Source organism: Neodiprion lecontei, chromosome 4, assembly GCF_021901455.1.
Source record: "Neodiprion lecontei isolate iyNeoLeco1 chromosome 4, iyNeoLeco1.1, whole genome shotgun sequence".
Taxonomy (NCBI): domain Eukaryota; kingdom Metazoa; phylum Arthropoda; class Insecta; order Hymenoptera; family Diprionidae; genus Neodiprion; species Neodiprion lecontei.
The window spans coordinates 26,657,239-26,673,636 of NC_060263.1; the positions used below are offsets into that span (position 1 = coordinate 26,657,239).

General features: G+C 41.2%; 5 protein-coding genes across 12 annotated transcripts; 2 read left to right on the forward strand and 3 right to left on the reverse strand.

Moving 5' to 3' along the window:
- Positions 1-264: 264 nt before the first annotated feature.
- On the reverse strand, positions 265-4,122 carry LOC107220571 (protein MEMO1). Of its 4 annotated transcripts, XM_046736502.1 has the most exons (9): positions 3,969-4,122; positions 3,808-3,872; positions 3,338-3,419; positions 3,192-3,260; positions 2,886-2,998; positions 2,288-2,399; positions 1,943-2,162; positions 1,647-1,751; positions 265-1,286 (listed from the first exon to the last, which is right to left on the reverse strand). In XM_046736502.1, exons 2-9 carry the CDS (start codon positions 3,857-3,859, stop codon positions 1,149-1,151), a joined length of 891 nt encoding a protein of 296 aa, XP_046592458.1. In that variant the 5' UTR covers positions 3,860-3,872; positions 3,969-4,122; the 3' UTR covers positions 265-1,148. The 4 variants fall into 4 exon arrangements, with proteins under 4 accessions (XP_046592458.1, XP_015514712.1, XP_046592459.1 ...); XM_015659226.2 differs by lacking the exon at positions 3,969-4,122 and having other exon boundaries at positions 3,808-3,962; XM_046736503.1 differs by lacking the exon at positions 3,969-4,122 and having other exon boundaries at positions 3,192-3,252; positions 3,808-3,949.
- A 72-nt stretch (positions 4,123-4,194) lies between these two features.
- On the forward strand, positions 4,195-9,306 carry LOC107220572 (exonuclease 1). Of its 5 annotated transcripts, none has more exons than XM_015659228.2 (10): positions 4,195-4,674; positions 5,140-5,259; positions 5,469-5,730; positions 5,985-6,200; positions 6,359-6,655; positions 6,825-7,026; positions 7,446-8,102; positions 8,193-8,335; positions 8,408-8,520; positions 8,753-9,306. In XM_015659228.2, the coding sequence occupies exons 1-10, from the start codon at positions 4,514-4,516 to the stop codon at positions 8,769-8,771; spliced, it is 2,190 nt and encodes a 729-aa protein (XP_015514714.1). In that variant the 5' UTR covers positions 4,195-4,513; the 3' UTR covers positions 8,772-9,306. The 5 variants fall into 5 exon arrangements, with proteins under 5 accessions (XP_015514714.1, XP_046592445.1, XP_015514713.1 ...); XM_046736489.1 differs by having other exon boundaries at positions 4,197-4,404; positions 4,506-4,674; positions 7,446-8,335; XM_046736490.1 differs by adding an exon at positions 4,794-4,969 and having other exon boundaries at positions 4,552-4,674; positions 7,446-8,335.
- Positions 9,307-9,387: 81 nt separating this feature from the next.
- Positions 9,388-10,828, reverse strand: LOC107220551 (peptidyl-prolyl cis-trans isomerase FKBP2). The gene is made up of 3 exons (XM_015659199.2): positions 10,233-10,828; positions 9,882-9,994; positions 9,388-9,630 (listed from the first exon to the last, which is right to left on the reverse strand). Exons 1-3 carry the CDS (start codon positions 10,395-10,397, stop codon positions 9,450-9,452), a joined length of 459 nt encoding a protein of 152 aa, XP_015514685.1. The 5' UTR covers positions 10,398-10,828; the 3' UTR covers positions 9,388-9,449.
- A 125-nt stretch (positions 10,829-10,953) lies between these two features.
- On the reverse strand, positions 10,954-13,501 carry LOC107222059 (heat shock protein 70 B2-like). Its single transcript, XM_015661270.2, has one exon. The coding sequence runs from the start codon at positions 13,178-13,180 to the stop codon at positions 11,255-11,257; it is 1,926 nt and encodes a 641-aa protein (XP_015516756.2). The 5' UTR covers positions 13,181-13,501; the 3' UTR covers positions 10,954-11,254.
- A 358-nt stretch (positions 13,502-13,859) lies between these two features.
- LOC124293854 (heat shock protein 70 B2-like) lies at positions 13,860-16,352 on the forward strand. Its single transcript, XM_046736492.1, has one exon. The coding sequence runs from the start codon at positions 14,129-14,131 to the stop codon at positions 16,052-16,054; it is 1,926 nt and encodes a 641-aa protein (XP_046592448.1). The 5' UTR covers positions 13,860-14,128; the 3' UTR covers positions 16,055-16,352.
- Positions 16,353-16,398: the final 46 nt, after the last annotated feature.

The following is a 16,398-nucleotide window of genomic DNA, read 5'->3' on the forward strand; positions in this document are numbered from 1 at the left end:
GCAACTCATTCAATTAAGTTATACACCCACTTTTCATATATTGGTGTAACAATTTAATGTATTCAAATCTGTGGTAAATCAAAATACACACATTTTAACTATTAGAGGTTGCTTGATTAAAAATATTAACAAGATATAAACTTTACAATATATTGACTTTAATTAGTACCAGGGTACTAACAACAATTACCCACGTTCATTGTGACAAAGCATATAAGAGGACCACATCTACCTTGTTAATTCTCAATTTAACAATGCGAAAAGTGAGTAATACACAAGACAAGCAATTTATTAGAATCCAACACAGATTGTGAGAAATATCATAGTATTGCACGTCTTTTACATCTGTACTGACTGGTAAATATGTAAGTAGCTTGCAAAATATAATATATCATTAATTTATAACGTACTGATTAGAAACCTGCTCTACAACTGAAAATAAGTCAAGCATGTAACTATTAATTAAACACGCATACGAACGAAATTTTCTAGGAATTTAAAGGAGAGTCAGCAATGTAAGTAGTAAGCCAAATTAAGATTTTACACAATATTGGCAGAAAATTCATTTTTGTAACAAAATTACCGGAATAAATACATATAGAGTAATGATAATATTACCAAAATAGAAAATTTTTATATAGTAATTGTCCAGCAAGGTCGTATGTATGCATATTGTTACATGTGTGTACATAGCCCTTAACTATAAATTAGAAATCAGCCATTAAATTATTTAGTAAGTAAGCTATGTCCACATTTATTTTATTTTAGGATGTAAAAAAGAAAATTAAGACCAAAAAGTTAACCTTTCTATGACATATGTCAAGTTGAAAATACTTCAAATGCAAGCTCAAAACACATCAGTGAGCCTCGTTGAATTTACCTCATTTGAATAATTTACGTTGTTGCTATATGAAAAGAATAAGTTTTTTAATCCACAATCTCCACTATATATTCTTGGCTTAAAATGAGAACAAATACCTTCTGAATTTCAGTCAACTGCATGATAGATAATTATAACATTCAAGTCTGATCACAGTATACACTGTGTTCGCTGTAACGTTACTACATACACTGCTATCAATTAGTAAATAATTTTTCAATTTCATATGAGTACCTTGCAATTCGCATAAACCTCAGATAGTATCACATCACTCAAGTAACAACGCAGCACTGGCATAACTAACAGAACTATCACTCATATTATTACATTGACTGCTTTGAGCATATTTCAGGAACTTAAGGTTCATCTTTTGGCCATTAGTATTACTTCTTAAACTGCTGATAGCCTAAAACAAAAAAATTTAGAGTGAAAAAATCGGTAGATATCCAGTATCTATCTTACGCTGCACGTTAGAATGATGATATAGTCAATCTTTACAAACGCCGTAAAAGTTCACGTATTTTAACTATTATCAATGACTACACATCACAAACTTGAAACGCAATTATACAATCTGAAGTGTGTTTCATAATTTATGCATAAGTCTTGATTTTCAAATGGTGTTGCTTCACTATGGTTCGAACTCAAATTGAATTTTTTGAAAGAACTTATTGTTAGGACTGAATTGTGTAAGTTTCACTATGAATTTTAACTTCATCGACATAAGTTTAGAATTGCAATAAGAATAACTGTTCTAACTATTTACCTGCAAAAGCACTCCAATTGGATGTCTTCCACATATAGTATTTCCATATTTTTTAAGATAATCGGTAAAAGCAGGTGGATTTAATGTTTCAATTATGTCCATACCCTGTGGATAATGACATATTCACAATTAAATGAATCAGACGACCTGTAGTGTTTACATTAAATTTGACAAGTACTTTATATACGAAAACCTATTGCAAAACAAGAAACAAAAAAATACAGTTCAAAAAATTGTTGCTCTTTGGAGTGAATTTATGATCCATCAGTTGTATCGAAGTCAGTAGATGTACTTACCATTTTATCGAGATTTTGGATGGATCTATGAATGGGTCCACACGAACGATCATAGTAAGTATAACGAAAACGCTGACCCCAATGGCAGAAGTCAGATGATATAATAAATAAGCTTTGTGGATCAGCCAAATAAGGGGCAAGTAGATTTCCGTAAGCAGCTTCTCTATCTGGGTTTAAGGATCCTACTAAAATTGGAATTATAGTAAAGGAGTCCTTGAAGCTGAAATATTATCAACGTAATTAATTTAAAAAAATTATTATCAACATTTAAGAATATACCAATAAGTAATCGCATATTTATTCCCTTAGAATAGGATTCAAAATATAAGTATACAAAACACGTACTCCTCCATAACTTTGGCAATGTAAGGTAAATGCATCTCGATGCTATGTTCATCCTCGTCGGTGTTCATATCCATCCATTCAAATTGATTAGTTTCTTCTAGTTCTCTGTAAACTGTAAGACAGAACTATTTAAAAGTTAAAAATTAAATACAAGCCATGCATACTGACAGTGTAACAGAGAATTTCCATGGTAGTGCAATGCTGCTGCAAAAATATACTACATCTGTTTAAAAGTTTTTCCAACAACAAGAAAAAAAAGTTTAACTGATATCAACTCTCTGACTATCGGTTACAAATTAATGAAATTAAGAATATGATATAAGAGTACAGCATAACTTTCCAGTTGTCCACAGATGTTTTTACGTATTGAATAAGCGTGTCCTACAGTTGATATTATTATTATGTATAAATATGGCAATACCTGTCATTGAATAAGAATTTTTGAAAAGATCTTATCGGGAGATAACCATTCAACACAATATTTTAAATAAATGAATAAATTTTGGGCTCATAAAAAAATATTGAATTAGTAAAAGTTGAAACTTGCTACTATGCACTTGATTATGACGCTGTTAAATTCCAAAACAATAATATTCACCTTGTTGATCTATATGTAGATCATACAGAGGTGTTCGATAAACAGATGCAGAGGAGAGAGCACATCCTGCCAACCTCACATGGTGGGACGGCCCTAAAATAAATATCCTGCGGCTGCGCAATAGAAATTTCATTATAATTGAAATTAGGAATTTTCCCTACTTGTAAAAAAAATTATCAGGATATCAGTGTCTCAGAGGATACAAAACATAATGTGCAAGAATATAGTTTATAAAATGTTAACAAAACTTATCATTTAGTTTTTGAGGGTAATGTATGGTTTTACATTTCTTTTGCTTATACTTACACAACGACAGGACTGATTTGCCGATAAGCGAATCCAGCGCATGCTCCGCAGTAGGAATAGCCTGCATGACTGTAAAGTTTTGTTTAAATCTTTTTGTCAAACGCCACACTTACATAATGATTGTAATGATTGTAATTATTACTAACGGGGCGATAATTGCTCTGGCTGGTCCATGGGTCAAATCTGCAGCATTCAACCAGCTGCCCAATTGCTTATTCAGCTCAGTGCCTGTAAATAATTAAAACATTTAGCTGTATTCATGTTCATTTTGCTTTTGATGTATGAGCCCACGATATTTTTACTTTTCCAGCAAAGCAACAAAGCTGTATTTCGCCTTTAACATTATTACCAATCTGATTGCAATAAACCTCAGAGGAACTATTTGTACTGATTAATAAATCACAAGGTAAATGAAATATTGTGGCAAACAATGAAGAGTACGAAAGAGAAGTGCAGAGAGAATCAAGTATATTGCGCCGTACATAATGAATTTTGTAATTTTTTAATGGGTTGATGACCTCAAACAAAGGTTATAAACACAACTAGATGATATTCTCAAGGAATCATTTGGCCGTTATAGATGATTGAAATTAACGTATATTCAGGATTTTCTCACCAGAATCCGTATACCAGCTACCAGCGTGCGACGCCCTTCTGGTCACTGCCATTGTTGAATATTAACTGTAGAATTCAATATTTTTTTAGAAAAGGCAAAGTTTGCCACCCAGAATCGTCAACTACCACAGTTTTTGCACTGCTAGTGGTGACAGTACGCACTTTTCTTAGTTATCCCTGATTTTCGAGGCGTCTGACGTTATTTGTAATTCTTGTCCATGTTAGGCAACTTAGAACGGTCGGCAACGAAAAACTGTATGACAGATTACTTTGCCGAAAATTGCATTTGCCCGTTCAAATAGATGCAAAATACTTTTAAACAATACTTTCCGTCTATAATAAGTGTTTATTGATCCTTGGTTGTTTCAAATGATGAAATCTAACCTGATTTTCATTTAACACCTAATGAGAATTTAGTTTCTTAGGGTTTATAGTGAACGCAATCGATAATCGCACATTGTATGGCTCTAATTCGCGCCAAAAATCATTGGAAGGCTAGAACAGTTGTGGGTTTAGTTACAACGTTGGCCAGTTCTGACAGATATCATGGAGTCCGCTGCTGCGGCGTGGGATTTTTGTGTTCTCTTACAAGAATAATGTACTTACATGAATAATATCAATCTCTAACTGTGCCCCTCATACATGTATATAAATCTGGCGAGCCATATATTGTCAATTTTGTTTTTGGCTAATTGTAAGTGGACACAATGGGGATTACTGGTTTACTCCCGTTTTTGGAGAAAGCATCGACGAAGGGCAATATCAGTCAATTTGCCGGAGGGACGGTAGCTATTGACACTTATTGCTGGCTTCACAAAGGAGCCTTTTCATGTGCCGAAAAATTGGCTCTCGGACAACCCACGGATGCGTAAGATATTCTTATTCTTTCTTGCTCGGAATAAAATTATATCTATTCTGTGAAATATCCATGTTCAGCCAATAGAATTGAACACGGACCTATCATAACATAAGGATTGATTATTATAGACTCACAGTATTTTACATATCATCCGGATACATCCTTAAAACTATTTGAAACTGTGTTCGAAGGCCATTAAATTGATTTCGAACCAGCAACACTCGTCCTGTATGTTGTCTGAAATGGCTATGGAGAGATGAAATATCCTGCATGCTGAATTTTCCGGTCTCTACTTGTATTTCAAGTAATACTAGCAAAATCAGTCGCAGTCTGTTGTATTTTGTCAGTCCTTGAAACATTGTTCTGCATTTGTTTTCAAATAACATATGTTGAATAGAATGAATTTGTAAATTATCTAAAATCTGACAATCTGTGGATTAAGTAAATATTCAAACTTACTCATTTTTATTCTAGGTATGTTACATATTGTATGAGGTTTGTTAATATGCTGCTTGGCAATAACATTAAACCAATACTAGTATTTGATGGATGTCATTTGCCTGCAAAAAAAGATACAGAATCTAAGAGAAGAGAGTGAGTATTAATATATAAGTCCATGAAACTTGACTTATTGTTTACTACTATCAAATGCAGTTTGAACCTTGTAAAATTAAGATTCATGTTGTTTCCAATGTATTGAAAAATAACGTCAATAAACCATAGAAGAATAATCAATTAAACTTATCAGAAATATTACACTGTCACTTGCCTTATACAATTCATTGAAATGAATATTTTTTCAGACTGAGAGACAAGAACCGTAAAAAAGCTGCTGAATTAATACGCCTTGGTCAAGTGGCAGATGGAAAAAATCTTTTAAGACGGTCAATTGACATATCGCATGAAATGGCATTGAATCTCATCAAAGCATGCCATGAACGCAACATTGATTGCATTGTAGCACCATATGAAGCAGATTCTCAGCTAGCGTATTTAAACATTTCTGGCATAGCAGATGTTATTATTACAGAAGATAGTGACCTTACATTATTTGGTTGCAAAAAGGTGAATCACGCCAGACAAATGTTGAAATTTTTGGTATTTTCATCTGATTACCTTACTAATCAAAGTTGGCAATTACTTAAAATTGAAAAATTGCAACTCTAATTCCAATAGTGGCGCATCACTGCTATATATCTTAAAATCCCACACCAGCCGCTACAATTTTTATTTTTAATGTTTAGTGGTTAAATATGCCAGGTAGATCGTCATATCAACTGCACCAATGTGTTACTAATACAAATTACTCCACACTGCAGATATTCTTTAAGATGGATGTCGCAGGTAATGGTGTACTTGTCGAACAAGATCGGTTTCATTTAGCAATGGGTGTGCGGTCCGAGCACTTTAGCATGGACAAATTCCGCTATATGTGTATTCTATCAGGTTGCGATTATTTGCCCTCGCTGCCAGGCATTGGCCTGGTCAAGGCATGCAAGTTCATTAACAAGACCGCTGAAACAGACATGCATAAGGTACTCTGCAATTGTTCTCAATGTATTCAACATCATCTAATTTAATATTGAATACTTCACTTTGTATTATAAAGTTGCAAGTTTGAAATGGGTATTCTTTTTTTTAAATGGTATTCACTGTTTTGTATTGTGTTTTTTCCACGGATTTTTATTTGCAGGCGCTTACGAGGTTGTCCTCATACCTTAATATGAAATCCCTAGATGTTTCCATTGAGTATAGGGATGCATTTCTCCGAGCAGATGTTACATTTAAACACCAATTAGTATTTTGCCCTTTCAAGAGAAAGCAAGTACGCCTCACTCCCCCTACAACTGATGTCACTCCAGAACAATTGCATTATGCAGGCAAAGAAATGCCTGATGATCTAGCTTGGCAGTTAGCTATCGGCAATTACGATCCCATGTCTCTAAAGAAGATCCACGATTACGATCCTGACACTTATGCATCTGGGAAGGTGAATGAAAAAACCAAATCTACTTGCATTCATAGCACATCAATGTTGATTTCAACCAAATACGCTCTCTTATATAGCTCCACAAAATTCTTGTATATAATACTCATTTCTTTACGCTACAAAAGCATATTTAACAAACTTCATTTATTATACTTTACACTTCTTCCAGAGTATAACAAGAACCAATTCTTGGAAAGCTGCAACAGTAGTAAAACATGATAGCATTTGGAATACAGATTTTAAAATCAATAAAAAACCACCAAAAGAAGACAAGCAGACAACATTATGGCCTGATACATTCGGCAAAGTTACTATTCTTAAAACATCTGACATTGCACTACCGTTAACGTCACCTAAGCGCAGTTATGAAGGTATTTTCTTTTTATTTTTACTTCAATCATTTAATCATGGTTTGAAAAATCAGGTTATTTCACTTACTGAACATTTGTTGGAAATTGTTGTAAATGACACAAAAAACGTGCAAAGAGAATGTCATGTACAGGGAGTTTATTCGCTACCTTTATAATATGTTCAACGCCAGCCAGATCGTAATTTACAATGGAAAGAAATAGTGGCAAAATAATTCCAAAGTGTAATCACTAACTTCATTTTCGTAGTGACACTCTCTGTTATCACCATTGGCAACAAATAATGACACAAATTATATCTTTATTTTTTTACGTTAGTTTGGCATGATGAACTTCAGCATTAGCTTATGTCAGAGGTATTGAAAAAAATTAAAGAATTTTATTTGGCAAAGCATGAACTAATAAACCTAATTTGATTTTAGAAGTTAACGAGATGGAACAGGAAGAAATGATTAAATTATATACAAGAAACAAATCTGAGAGTAACAAACGTTCATGTAGTGATGTTGATGTATCTAATCTCCAACTAGATACGTCTGGTTTAGAGGAGAGAGAAAAGTCCCCAATATTAGTCAGGAGGGCAAATCCGTTTGCAAAGACCACTAAGTCTCTAGAGATTTCTCCTAGCCTTTTGGATAAAGGCAAGAACCGTTCTAAATTTCGAAACTTGGCTAGATTTCGCCCGACTGTGGTAGACAATAATATTTTAACAGAGAGTAAATTTTTTGCACAAACTACTGATTTACCCAAGCTACCAAATTTCAAAAATTGTGCAACAGCTAACTATCCCGCAACGGAAAAGTGCTATGGCCTGTACCAATCCGCTGACTCTAAGGCACACACGGCAGAAGCATTAGAATATGACAATTATCTGCTTTCCAGAACAGATGATCAACAATTAGAGTGTAAAGAATTAGATATTAAAAATGAAAGAAGAATTCCTGCTGTTGAAGATAGAATGGAAACATCACAGAATCATGCAGTCATACAAGAGTCGTGCATATCTGAGTCGACGTACGAAGAAACAGTAACTGAGATGCATGGTGCCTTACCTGTAGCAGAAGAGGAATCAACTTCAGGTGTAAATTCTTTAGACATAGTTTATACTGACAGGGATATTATTTTACCTGTGAATACGCGAAATTCAAGTATTGCAAATGGTTTAAAAGATCTCCAGCCAAATTATACGAAGCCCAATTTACTGCAATGGAAAAACACCAAAGTAAATAGCTCCACAGCATTGCTGTCGATTGGTGTTTTGAACAGCCAAAATAATGGAACTCTGAGGGCAATGCAAGGAGCTGCTAAAACGGTATCTTCAAACCTTAATGTGTGTGTTGTTCAAAATTTTCTAAATTCTAACAATGAGTATACATAATTTCAGAATCGTCTACCTCGGACCAGAAGTGTAAATAAAAAATTTCAACCTGTGAAAAGAAAGTCTCAAGTAGAACAAGGACAACAATGTCTGCTCAGCTCATTTGGATTTCAGAAAAAGTAAGCTTGCTAATATCTTGTTCCTGATTCAGGTTGCCTTTTTGCGTACCCTAATAATGACTGCATATTATTTGTCCGTTTCTGGCATCGATGAATCTAAAAGAAATTGTCGATCACCAATTTTTTAATATTGAGTATTCAGTGTATCATCATTTCATTGATTTCACTTTTTTTCAAACACGCATCATATCGAAATCGCCAAATAAAATATTTAATGCAATTACTTTTCCAGAACTGGTCTTCAGCATTGAAATTCAGATTTAGCTAAACGTACAGGGTGCATTTAAGCAACATGGATTGCGGGTTCAAAAATACAGTGTTAAGCATATTGCTAAATAATATAATGAATACAAACAATGAAAGGGAGCAGTTTGATTATTTATAACGTTGAAACAGTCGCTAACTAAATATTTGTATATGTAGATTAAGTATGTTGTTTGTTGAGTTAGAATGACTTTAAATAATTTGTTTAATATTCCTACGTAAGGGCGGCTCGCAAAGTACTGACGCAATTACCATGTGATTTTTCTACGAATATCAAATCCAAACAGTGTGTCTGGCTATACGATATTAAGTTGTTCACACACACGTTATGTCTGAAGATAGTATAGTACTAATAATTTTTCAGTATAGTCCATATCGATCTTATACAGCATAATTTCGAAGATACGACCAATTCAATGTGATTCATTAATTTATCGTTCCTAGACAATTGTACTTACATGTGTACATTTTTTTTGCAAATCAAATACCTCTAATAATGAGAAATAAACATATTTTTGATAATCTGTGATCAACTTAATTTGCGTTTTTTTAAGTTTTGAACTGTGAATGTTTTTAGGGCACTCAGTGAAAAGAAAATGCATGTCAACGAAATATAAATTTATTCGATATCAGATAAAAATATTTTGACCAGTTAGTAAGAAGTATTAAAGTTCGTCTCGAATAACAACGTCATCAACTTCTTCCAGTTCTTCTTTTGGCACAAGTTTTATGAGTTCTATTATAAATATAACAGTTGCATTTGGAGGTACTTTTGGTAATGCGCCAGGTGTTCCATAAGCCAGATCTGGTGGTATTACAAGTTTTCTCTTTTCTCCTTCACACATTCTAAAAAAAAATTGATTAAACAGTATACGATCCTCTTTGATATATTCAAATTTAACGAAATCACAAATGTTGCAAAAAATAAAGCAAAGTTCAGTAACTAAAGCTGAGAAATATGCCGGAAAATTATATGTCTAAAATATTCGCTGAATGAATATGCCTTTAATTAACAAGGCATGATATAAAAAAGGAGATTCTAGGATATAAAATAACATGACGCTCTGGAAGTTGGGAAAAATTAAAATTGTAAGTACCCCATGAGACCTTGTTCCCATCCTTTGATGACTTGCCGATAGCCTAAAGTCACCGGCAAGGGTTCACCATAAATATAACTACTGTCAATTTCTGTACCATCTTCCAATGTTCCCTGAAATCATAAGAAATTAATAGTGCTTTCGTTCCCGAAATATTTTATAAATCTTCGGTAGTGAAAAACAAAATGTTTGAATTTGTAACATGACGCAAATAATTCTGCAAATAAAGTTTCCTAACTTTTGGCCAGATTTTCGAAAAAAAAATATTGAATGATTGTATCACTGATTTTACTCCATGATTGTATAATCGTTGTAGAATTTTCACAATAACTCCGGGTAAAAAAAGCATACCACATAATGCACGGACAAAGTATCCCCCTTTTTCGATTTGACTTTACATTTGTCCACTCGTTTTTTTATGCCAATTTGTAATTTTCTCTTCGTACCGTCATTGACATTGGCACCAAGTGACAGTGACAAACAAACTGAACCCAAGAATATCAGATAACTCTTCATTCTTCAACAATATAAGTTACCGTTGTTCGATTCTAAGACCGAATGATAATTTTTATCCGTAAATATACAAACACTGGTCACGTATTTTGGATTTATATCGGACATAAGAGGTTAGGTTAGGTTAGGTTGTGCATTCTGGTGATCGCTGCACAAAACAACCGTCATTTGCACAGGGTAGGAAGTACAATTACGTGTTCGCTAAACTGCTGCCAATTGTGCGACTCAAAGGACGAACTACTTTAGAATTGTGGTAAAGTAAAATTTATTTTAACACCATATACTGTAATCTTGTTGGGAAATTAAAGTTTTAGTAATATACTTCGGTACATTTGATCAAGGATTGTTATCAGAAGTGCAAAATTATAAGTTTACAATTTCTTTTTCACCGATGAATAGTCACACTAACAGAATTTATTTCATCATTGTCTGCTTTATGGAAATTGTTATTCATTTGAAAATAATTCCAAGTCATCACTTGATAACTCATTATACATGTTAACACCGATGCGTTTACAAGATCGGATGATGAGGGAAAGTTTGATTGAAAAATGAAGAATTTACTACAAAAATTCTTTATTATTTTGTGGTTACTCTAACTAATGCTTGTACATTCATTCGGTTCAGTAACATCCATTTGAATAATCTGAACGACTTAGACAAAACTTATATATGTATGAACCTGATACTCACATTATTTACAAATAAATTACAAATCATTAACAGTGGATAAAACATAACATCAGTCTCATAGGAACATTCAAAGTAGTTACAATGAACAAATTGGTAAATGAAAGATGACTTAGATGCGCAGTGAGGAGATTCGGCAGTCGTGAGGGACTCGATAAAAGTTTAGGTGTTTAGTCGACCTCCTCGACGGTCGGCCCCGAGTTCCGTCCTCCGGCTTGCCTGAACTGCGCACCGCAGTCTTGAGGGCCGGCAGGTCCAGCGCTGTTCTGGTGAAGCTTGGCCATCACCGCGGAGCATTGTTTCTGAAGCGCCTCGAGCTTGTGCTGGTACTCGTCCTTCTCGGCGAGGGTGTTGTTGTCGAGCCAGCGGAGCGTCTCCTCGCAGAGTCCGCTTACCTTATCCCTGTCCTCCTGGGGGAGCTTCGCCCCGTGCTCCTGCAAGGCCTGCTTGACGTTGAACAGGTAGCTCTCGAGTTGGTTTCGAGCGGCGACCCTTTCGCGTTGCTCGTGGTCCTGCTCCTTGTACCGCTCAGCCTCCGCGAGCATCCGGTCGATTTCCTCGCGGGACAGCCGACCCTTGTCGTTTGTGATTCTCACGTCGCTGCTGCGACCGCTCGCCGTGTCTTTGGCGGTCACGTGAAGGATCCCGTTGGCGTCGAAGTCGAAGGTCACCTCGATCTTGGGTACGCCGCGAGGTGCCGGGGCGATTCCGCTCAGCTCAAATCGCCCGAGCAAGTTGTTGTCCTTGGTCATCGCCCGCTCACCCTCGAACACCTGGATCGAGACCCCGGGTTGGTTGTCCGCGTAGGTGGTAAAGGTCTGCGTCTGTTTGCAAGGGATGCGAGCGTTGCGCTCGATGATGTTGGTCATGACGCCGCCGGCGGTCTCGATGCCGAGAGAGAGCGGGGCCACGTCGACGAGGAGCACGTCCTGGAGGCTGGAGCTGGCGTTTCCATCCCCGCTGAGGATGGCCGCCTGAACGGCGGCTCCGTAGGCCACCGCCTCGTCGGGATTTATGGAGAGGTTCAGCTGTTTGCCGCAGAAGAAGTTCTGCAGAAGCGATTGGATCTTCGGGATTCGCGTCGAACCCCCGACGAGGACTATGTCGTGAATCGCCCGCTTGTCCATCTTCGCGTCGGCCAGCGCCTTCTCGACCGGGGCGAGGGTGCCGCGGAATAGGTCGGCGCAGAGCTCCTCGAAACGCGCCCGGGACACCTTCGTGTAGAAGTCGATGCCGTCGAAGAGGGCGTCGATCTCGATGCTGGCTTCGGTGCTCGACGAGAGCGTGCGCTTCGCCCGCTCGGCCGCTGTACGCAATCTGCGGAGCGCGCGCGGGTTCATCCTCATGTTCTTCTTGTACTTCCGCTCGAACTCGGCCGCGAAGTGCTCGACCAGCCTCGAGTCGAAGTCCTCGCCGCCGAGGTGGGTGTCGCCGGCGGTCGCTTTCACCTCGAACAACGAACCCTCGTCTATCGACAGGATCGAGACGTCGAAGGTTCCGCCCCCGAGATCGAATATCAGGACGTTTCGCTCGCCCTTGAGGTTCTTGTCGAGGCCGTAGGCGAGGGCCGCGGCCGTCGGCTCGTTGATGATCCTCAGAACGTTGATGCCGGCTATGGCGCCGGCGTCCTTTGTCGCCTGTCTCTGCGAGTCGTTGAAGTAGGCCGGGACGGTGATCACCGCGTCCTTGACCGACTGGCCCAAGTACGCCTCGGCCGTCTCCTTCATCTTCGTCAGCACCATCGAGCTGATCTCCTCCGGGTTGAACCGTTTCGTCTCGCCGCGGAACTCGACCGCGATCTTCGGTTTGCCCCCTTCCTCGACGACGCGGAACGGCCAGTGCTTCATGTCTGCCTGGATCTTGGGGTCGTCGAATCGCCGGCCGATCAACCGCTTCGCGTCGAACACCGTGTTGCTCGGGTTCATCGCGACTTGGTTCTTGGCCGCGTCTCCGATCAGCCGCTCCGTGTCCGTGAACGCCACGTAACTCGGCGTTGTTCTGTTTCCTTGGTCGTTGGCGATGATCTCGACTTTACCCTGCTGCCACACTCCGACGCACGAGTACGTCGTTCCCAAATCAATTCCGATTGCTGGCATCTTCGCTTCTTTTACGTCTGCGTATAAACCGTTATGCTTTTCACCAAACAACTTCGCGTTCTTGATTGCTTCGAATAACTTGCTTTCAACTGTCGCGTGTTTCGCTTTGATGCGTTTCGTTTCGCGTGCGTTTGAATACTGCCGGGCTCTGCGTGTCGCCGCCTATTTATACTCCCGCCAGTATTTCCCGAGTCGCCGCGAACGTTCTAGCAAATGCCAGGCTGCCGATACGCTCGCCTCGTTCGTTGTCATGGATACGGCGCTACACTGCGCCACGTGACATCTACAGGCTGTCATCGGCGCGTGGAACGTTCGATGCTCGAAACTTCCATCGCGTCGCGATGGTTCTTCCGTGTCTTCTCTTGATTTGGCCCACTAACGTAGCAGCGGTGTTGTCCGGACGCTTTTCGAAAATCTGAAAATCAGTAGGGCGGTTCTGTAACTCGCTATGAACCGTTACCCACTCATTCGTCGATTCGCGAAACTTTCTAGGCGCTCGTAAGCCCGCAGATGAATGTATTTCCAGAACATTGAGCTTCTGGAACTTACCACTCACTGATGGAAATATGCATTCCGGCCTGTATGTTCTAATTGAACAGTTGAACAGAATTGATGAATGGAAGTTTCGAGCATCGAACGTTCCACGCGCCGATGGCAGCCTGTAGATGTCACGTGGCGCAGTGTAGCGCCGTATCCATGACAACGAACGAGGCGAGCGTATCGGCAGCCTGGCATTTGCTAGAACGTTCGCGGCGACTCGGGAAATACTGGCGGGAGTATAAATAGGCGGCGACACGCAGAGCCCGGCAGTATTCAAACGCAAGCGAAACGAAACGCATCAAAGCGAAACACGCGACAGTTGAAAGCAAGTTATTCGAAGCAATCAAGAACGCGAAGTTGTTTGGTGAAAAGCATAACGGTTTATACGCAGACGTAAAAGAAGCGAAGATGCCAGCAATCGGAATTGATTTGGGAACGACGTACTCGTGCGTCGGAGTGTGGCAGCAGGGTAAAGTCGAGATCATCGCCAACGACCAAGGAAACAGAACAACGCCGAGTTACGTGGCGTTCACGGACACGGAGCGGCTGATCGGAGACGCGGCCAAGAACCAAGTCGCGATGAACCCGAGCAACACGGTGTTCGACGCGAAGCGGTTGATCGGCCGGCGATTCGACGACCCCAAGATCCAGGCAGACATGAAGCACTGGCCGTTCCGCGTCGTCGAGGAAGGGGGCAAACCGAAGATCGCGGTCGAGTTCCGCGGCGAGACGAAACGGTTCAACCCGGAGGAGATCAGCTCGATGGTGCTGACGAAGATGAAGGAGACGGCCGAGGCGTACTTGGGCCAGTCGGTCAAGGACGCGGTGATCACCGTCCCGGCCTACTTCAACGACTCGCAGAGACAGGCGACAAAGGACGCCGGCGCCATAGCCGGCATCAACGTTCTGAGGATCATCAACGAGCCGACGGCCGCGGCCCTCGCCTACGGCCTCGACAAGAACCTCAAGGGCGAGCGAAACGTCCTGATATTCGATCTCGGGGGCGGAACCTTCGACGTCTCGATCCTGTCGATAGACGAGGGTTCGTTGTTCGAGGTGAAAGCGACCGCCGGCGACACCCACCTCGGCGGCGAGGACTTCGACTCGAGGCTGGTCGAGCACTTCGCGGCCGAGTTCGAGCGGAAGTACAAGAAGAACATGAGGATGAACCCGCGCGCGCTCCGCAGATTGCGTACAGCGGCCGAGCGGGCGAAGCGCACGCTCTCGTCGAGCACCGAAGCCAGCATCGAGATCGACGCCCTCTTCGACGGCATCGACTTCTACACGAAGGTGTCCCGGGCGCGTTTCGAGGAGCTCTGCGCCGACCTATTCCGCGGCACCCTCGCCCCGGTCGAGAAGGCGCTGGCCGACGCGAAGATGGACAAGCGGGCGATTCACGACATAGTCCTCGTCGGGGGTTCGACGCGAATCCCGAAGATCCAATCGCTTCTGCAGAACTTCTTCTGCGGCAAACAGCTGAACCTCTCCATAAATCCCGACGAGGCGGTGGCCTACGGAGCCGCCGTTCAGGCGGCCATCCTCAGCGGGGATGGAAACGCCAGCTCCAGCCTCCAGGACGTGCTCCTCGTCGACGTGGCCCCGCTCTCTCTCGGCATCGAGACCGCCGGCGGCGTCATGACCAACATCATCGAGCGCAACGCTCGCATCCCTTGCAAACAGACGCAGACCTTTACCACCTACGCGGACAACCAACCCGGGGTCTCGATCCAGGTGTTCGAGGGTGAGCGGGCGATGACCAAGGACAACAACTTGCTCGGGCGATTTGAGCTGAGCGGAATCGCCCCGGCACCTCGCGGCGTACCCAAGATCGAGGTGACCTTCGACCTCGACGCCAACGGGATCCTTCACGTGACCGCCAAAGACACGGCGAGCGGTCGCAGCAGCGACGTGAGAATCACAAACGACAAGGGTCGGCTGTCCCGCGAGGAAATCGACCGGATGCTCGCGGAGGCTGAGCGGTACAAGGAGCAGGACCACGAGCAACGCGAAAGGGTCGCCGCTCGAAACCAACTCGAGAGCTACCTGTTCAACGTCAAGCAGGCCTTGCAGGAGCACGGGGCGAAGCTCCCCCAGGAGGACAGGGATAAGGTAAGCGGACTCTGCGAGGAGACGCTCCGCTGGCTCGACAACAACACCCTCGCCGAGAAGGACGAGTACCAGCACAAGCTCGAGGCGCTTCAGAAACAATGCTCCGCGGTGATGGCCAAGCTTCACCAGAACAGCGCTGGACCTGCCGGCCCTCAAGACTGCGGTGCGCAGTTCAGGCAAGCCGGAGGACGGAACTCGGGGCCGACCGTCGAGGAGGTCGACTAAACACCTAAACTTCTATCGAGTCCCTCACGACTGCCGAATCTCCTCACTGCGCATCTAAGTCATCTTTCATTTACCAATTTGTTCATTGTAACTACTTTGAATGTTCCTATGAGACTGATGTTATGTTTTATCCACTGTTAATGATTTGTAATTTATTTGTAAATAATTGTGCGTTATGATTTATGTAAGCTTAGTTAAGTGTCATTCGAATTATAATAATGGAATGTAACCGAATCTGAGTGAATGCGTATGATTGCCAACAGTACCAAATAAAATGAACAAATTTTTTGTACATAAATATTGAAGCCGGTTTTTTTTTCATACATCTCCATTTTATGTTCATA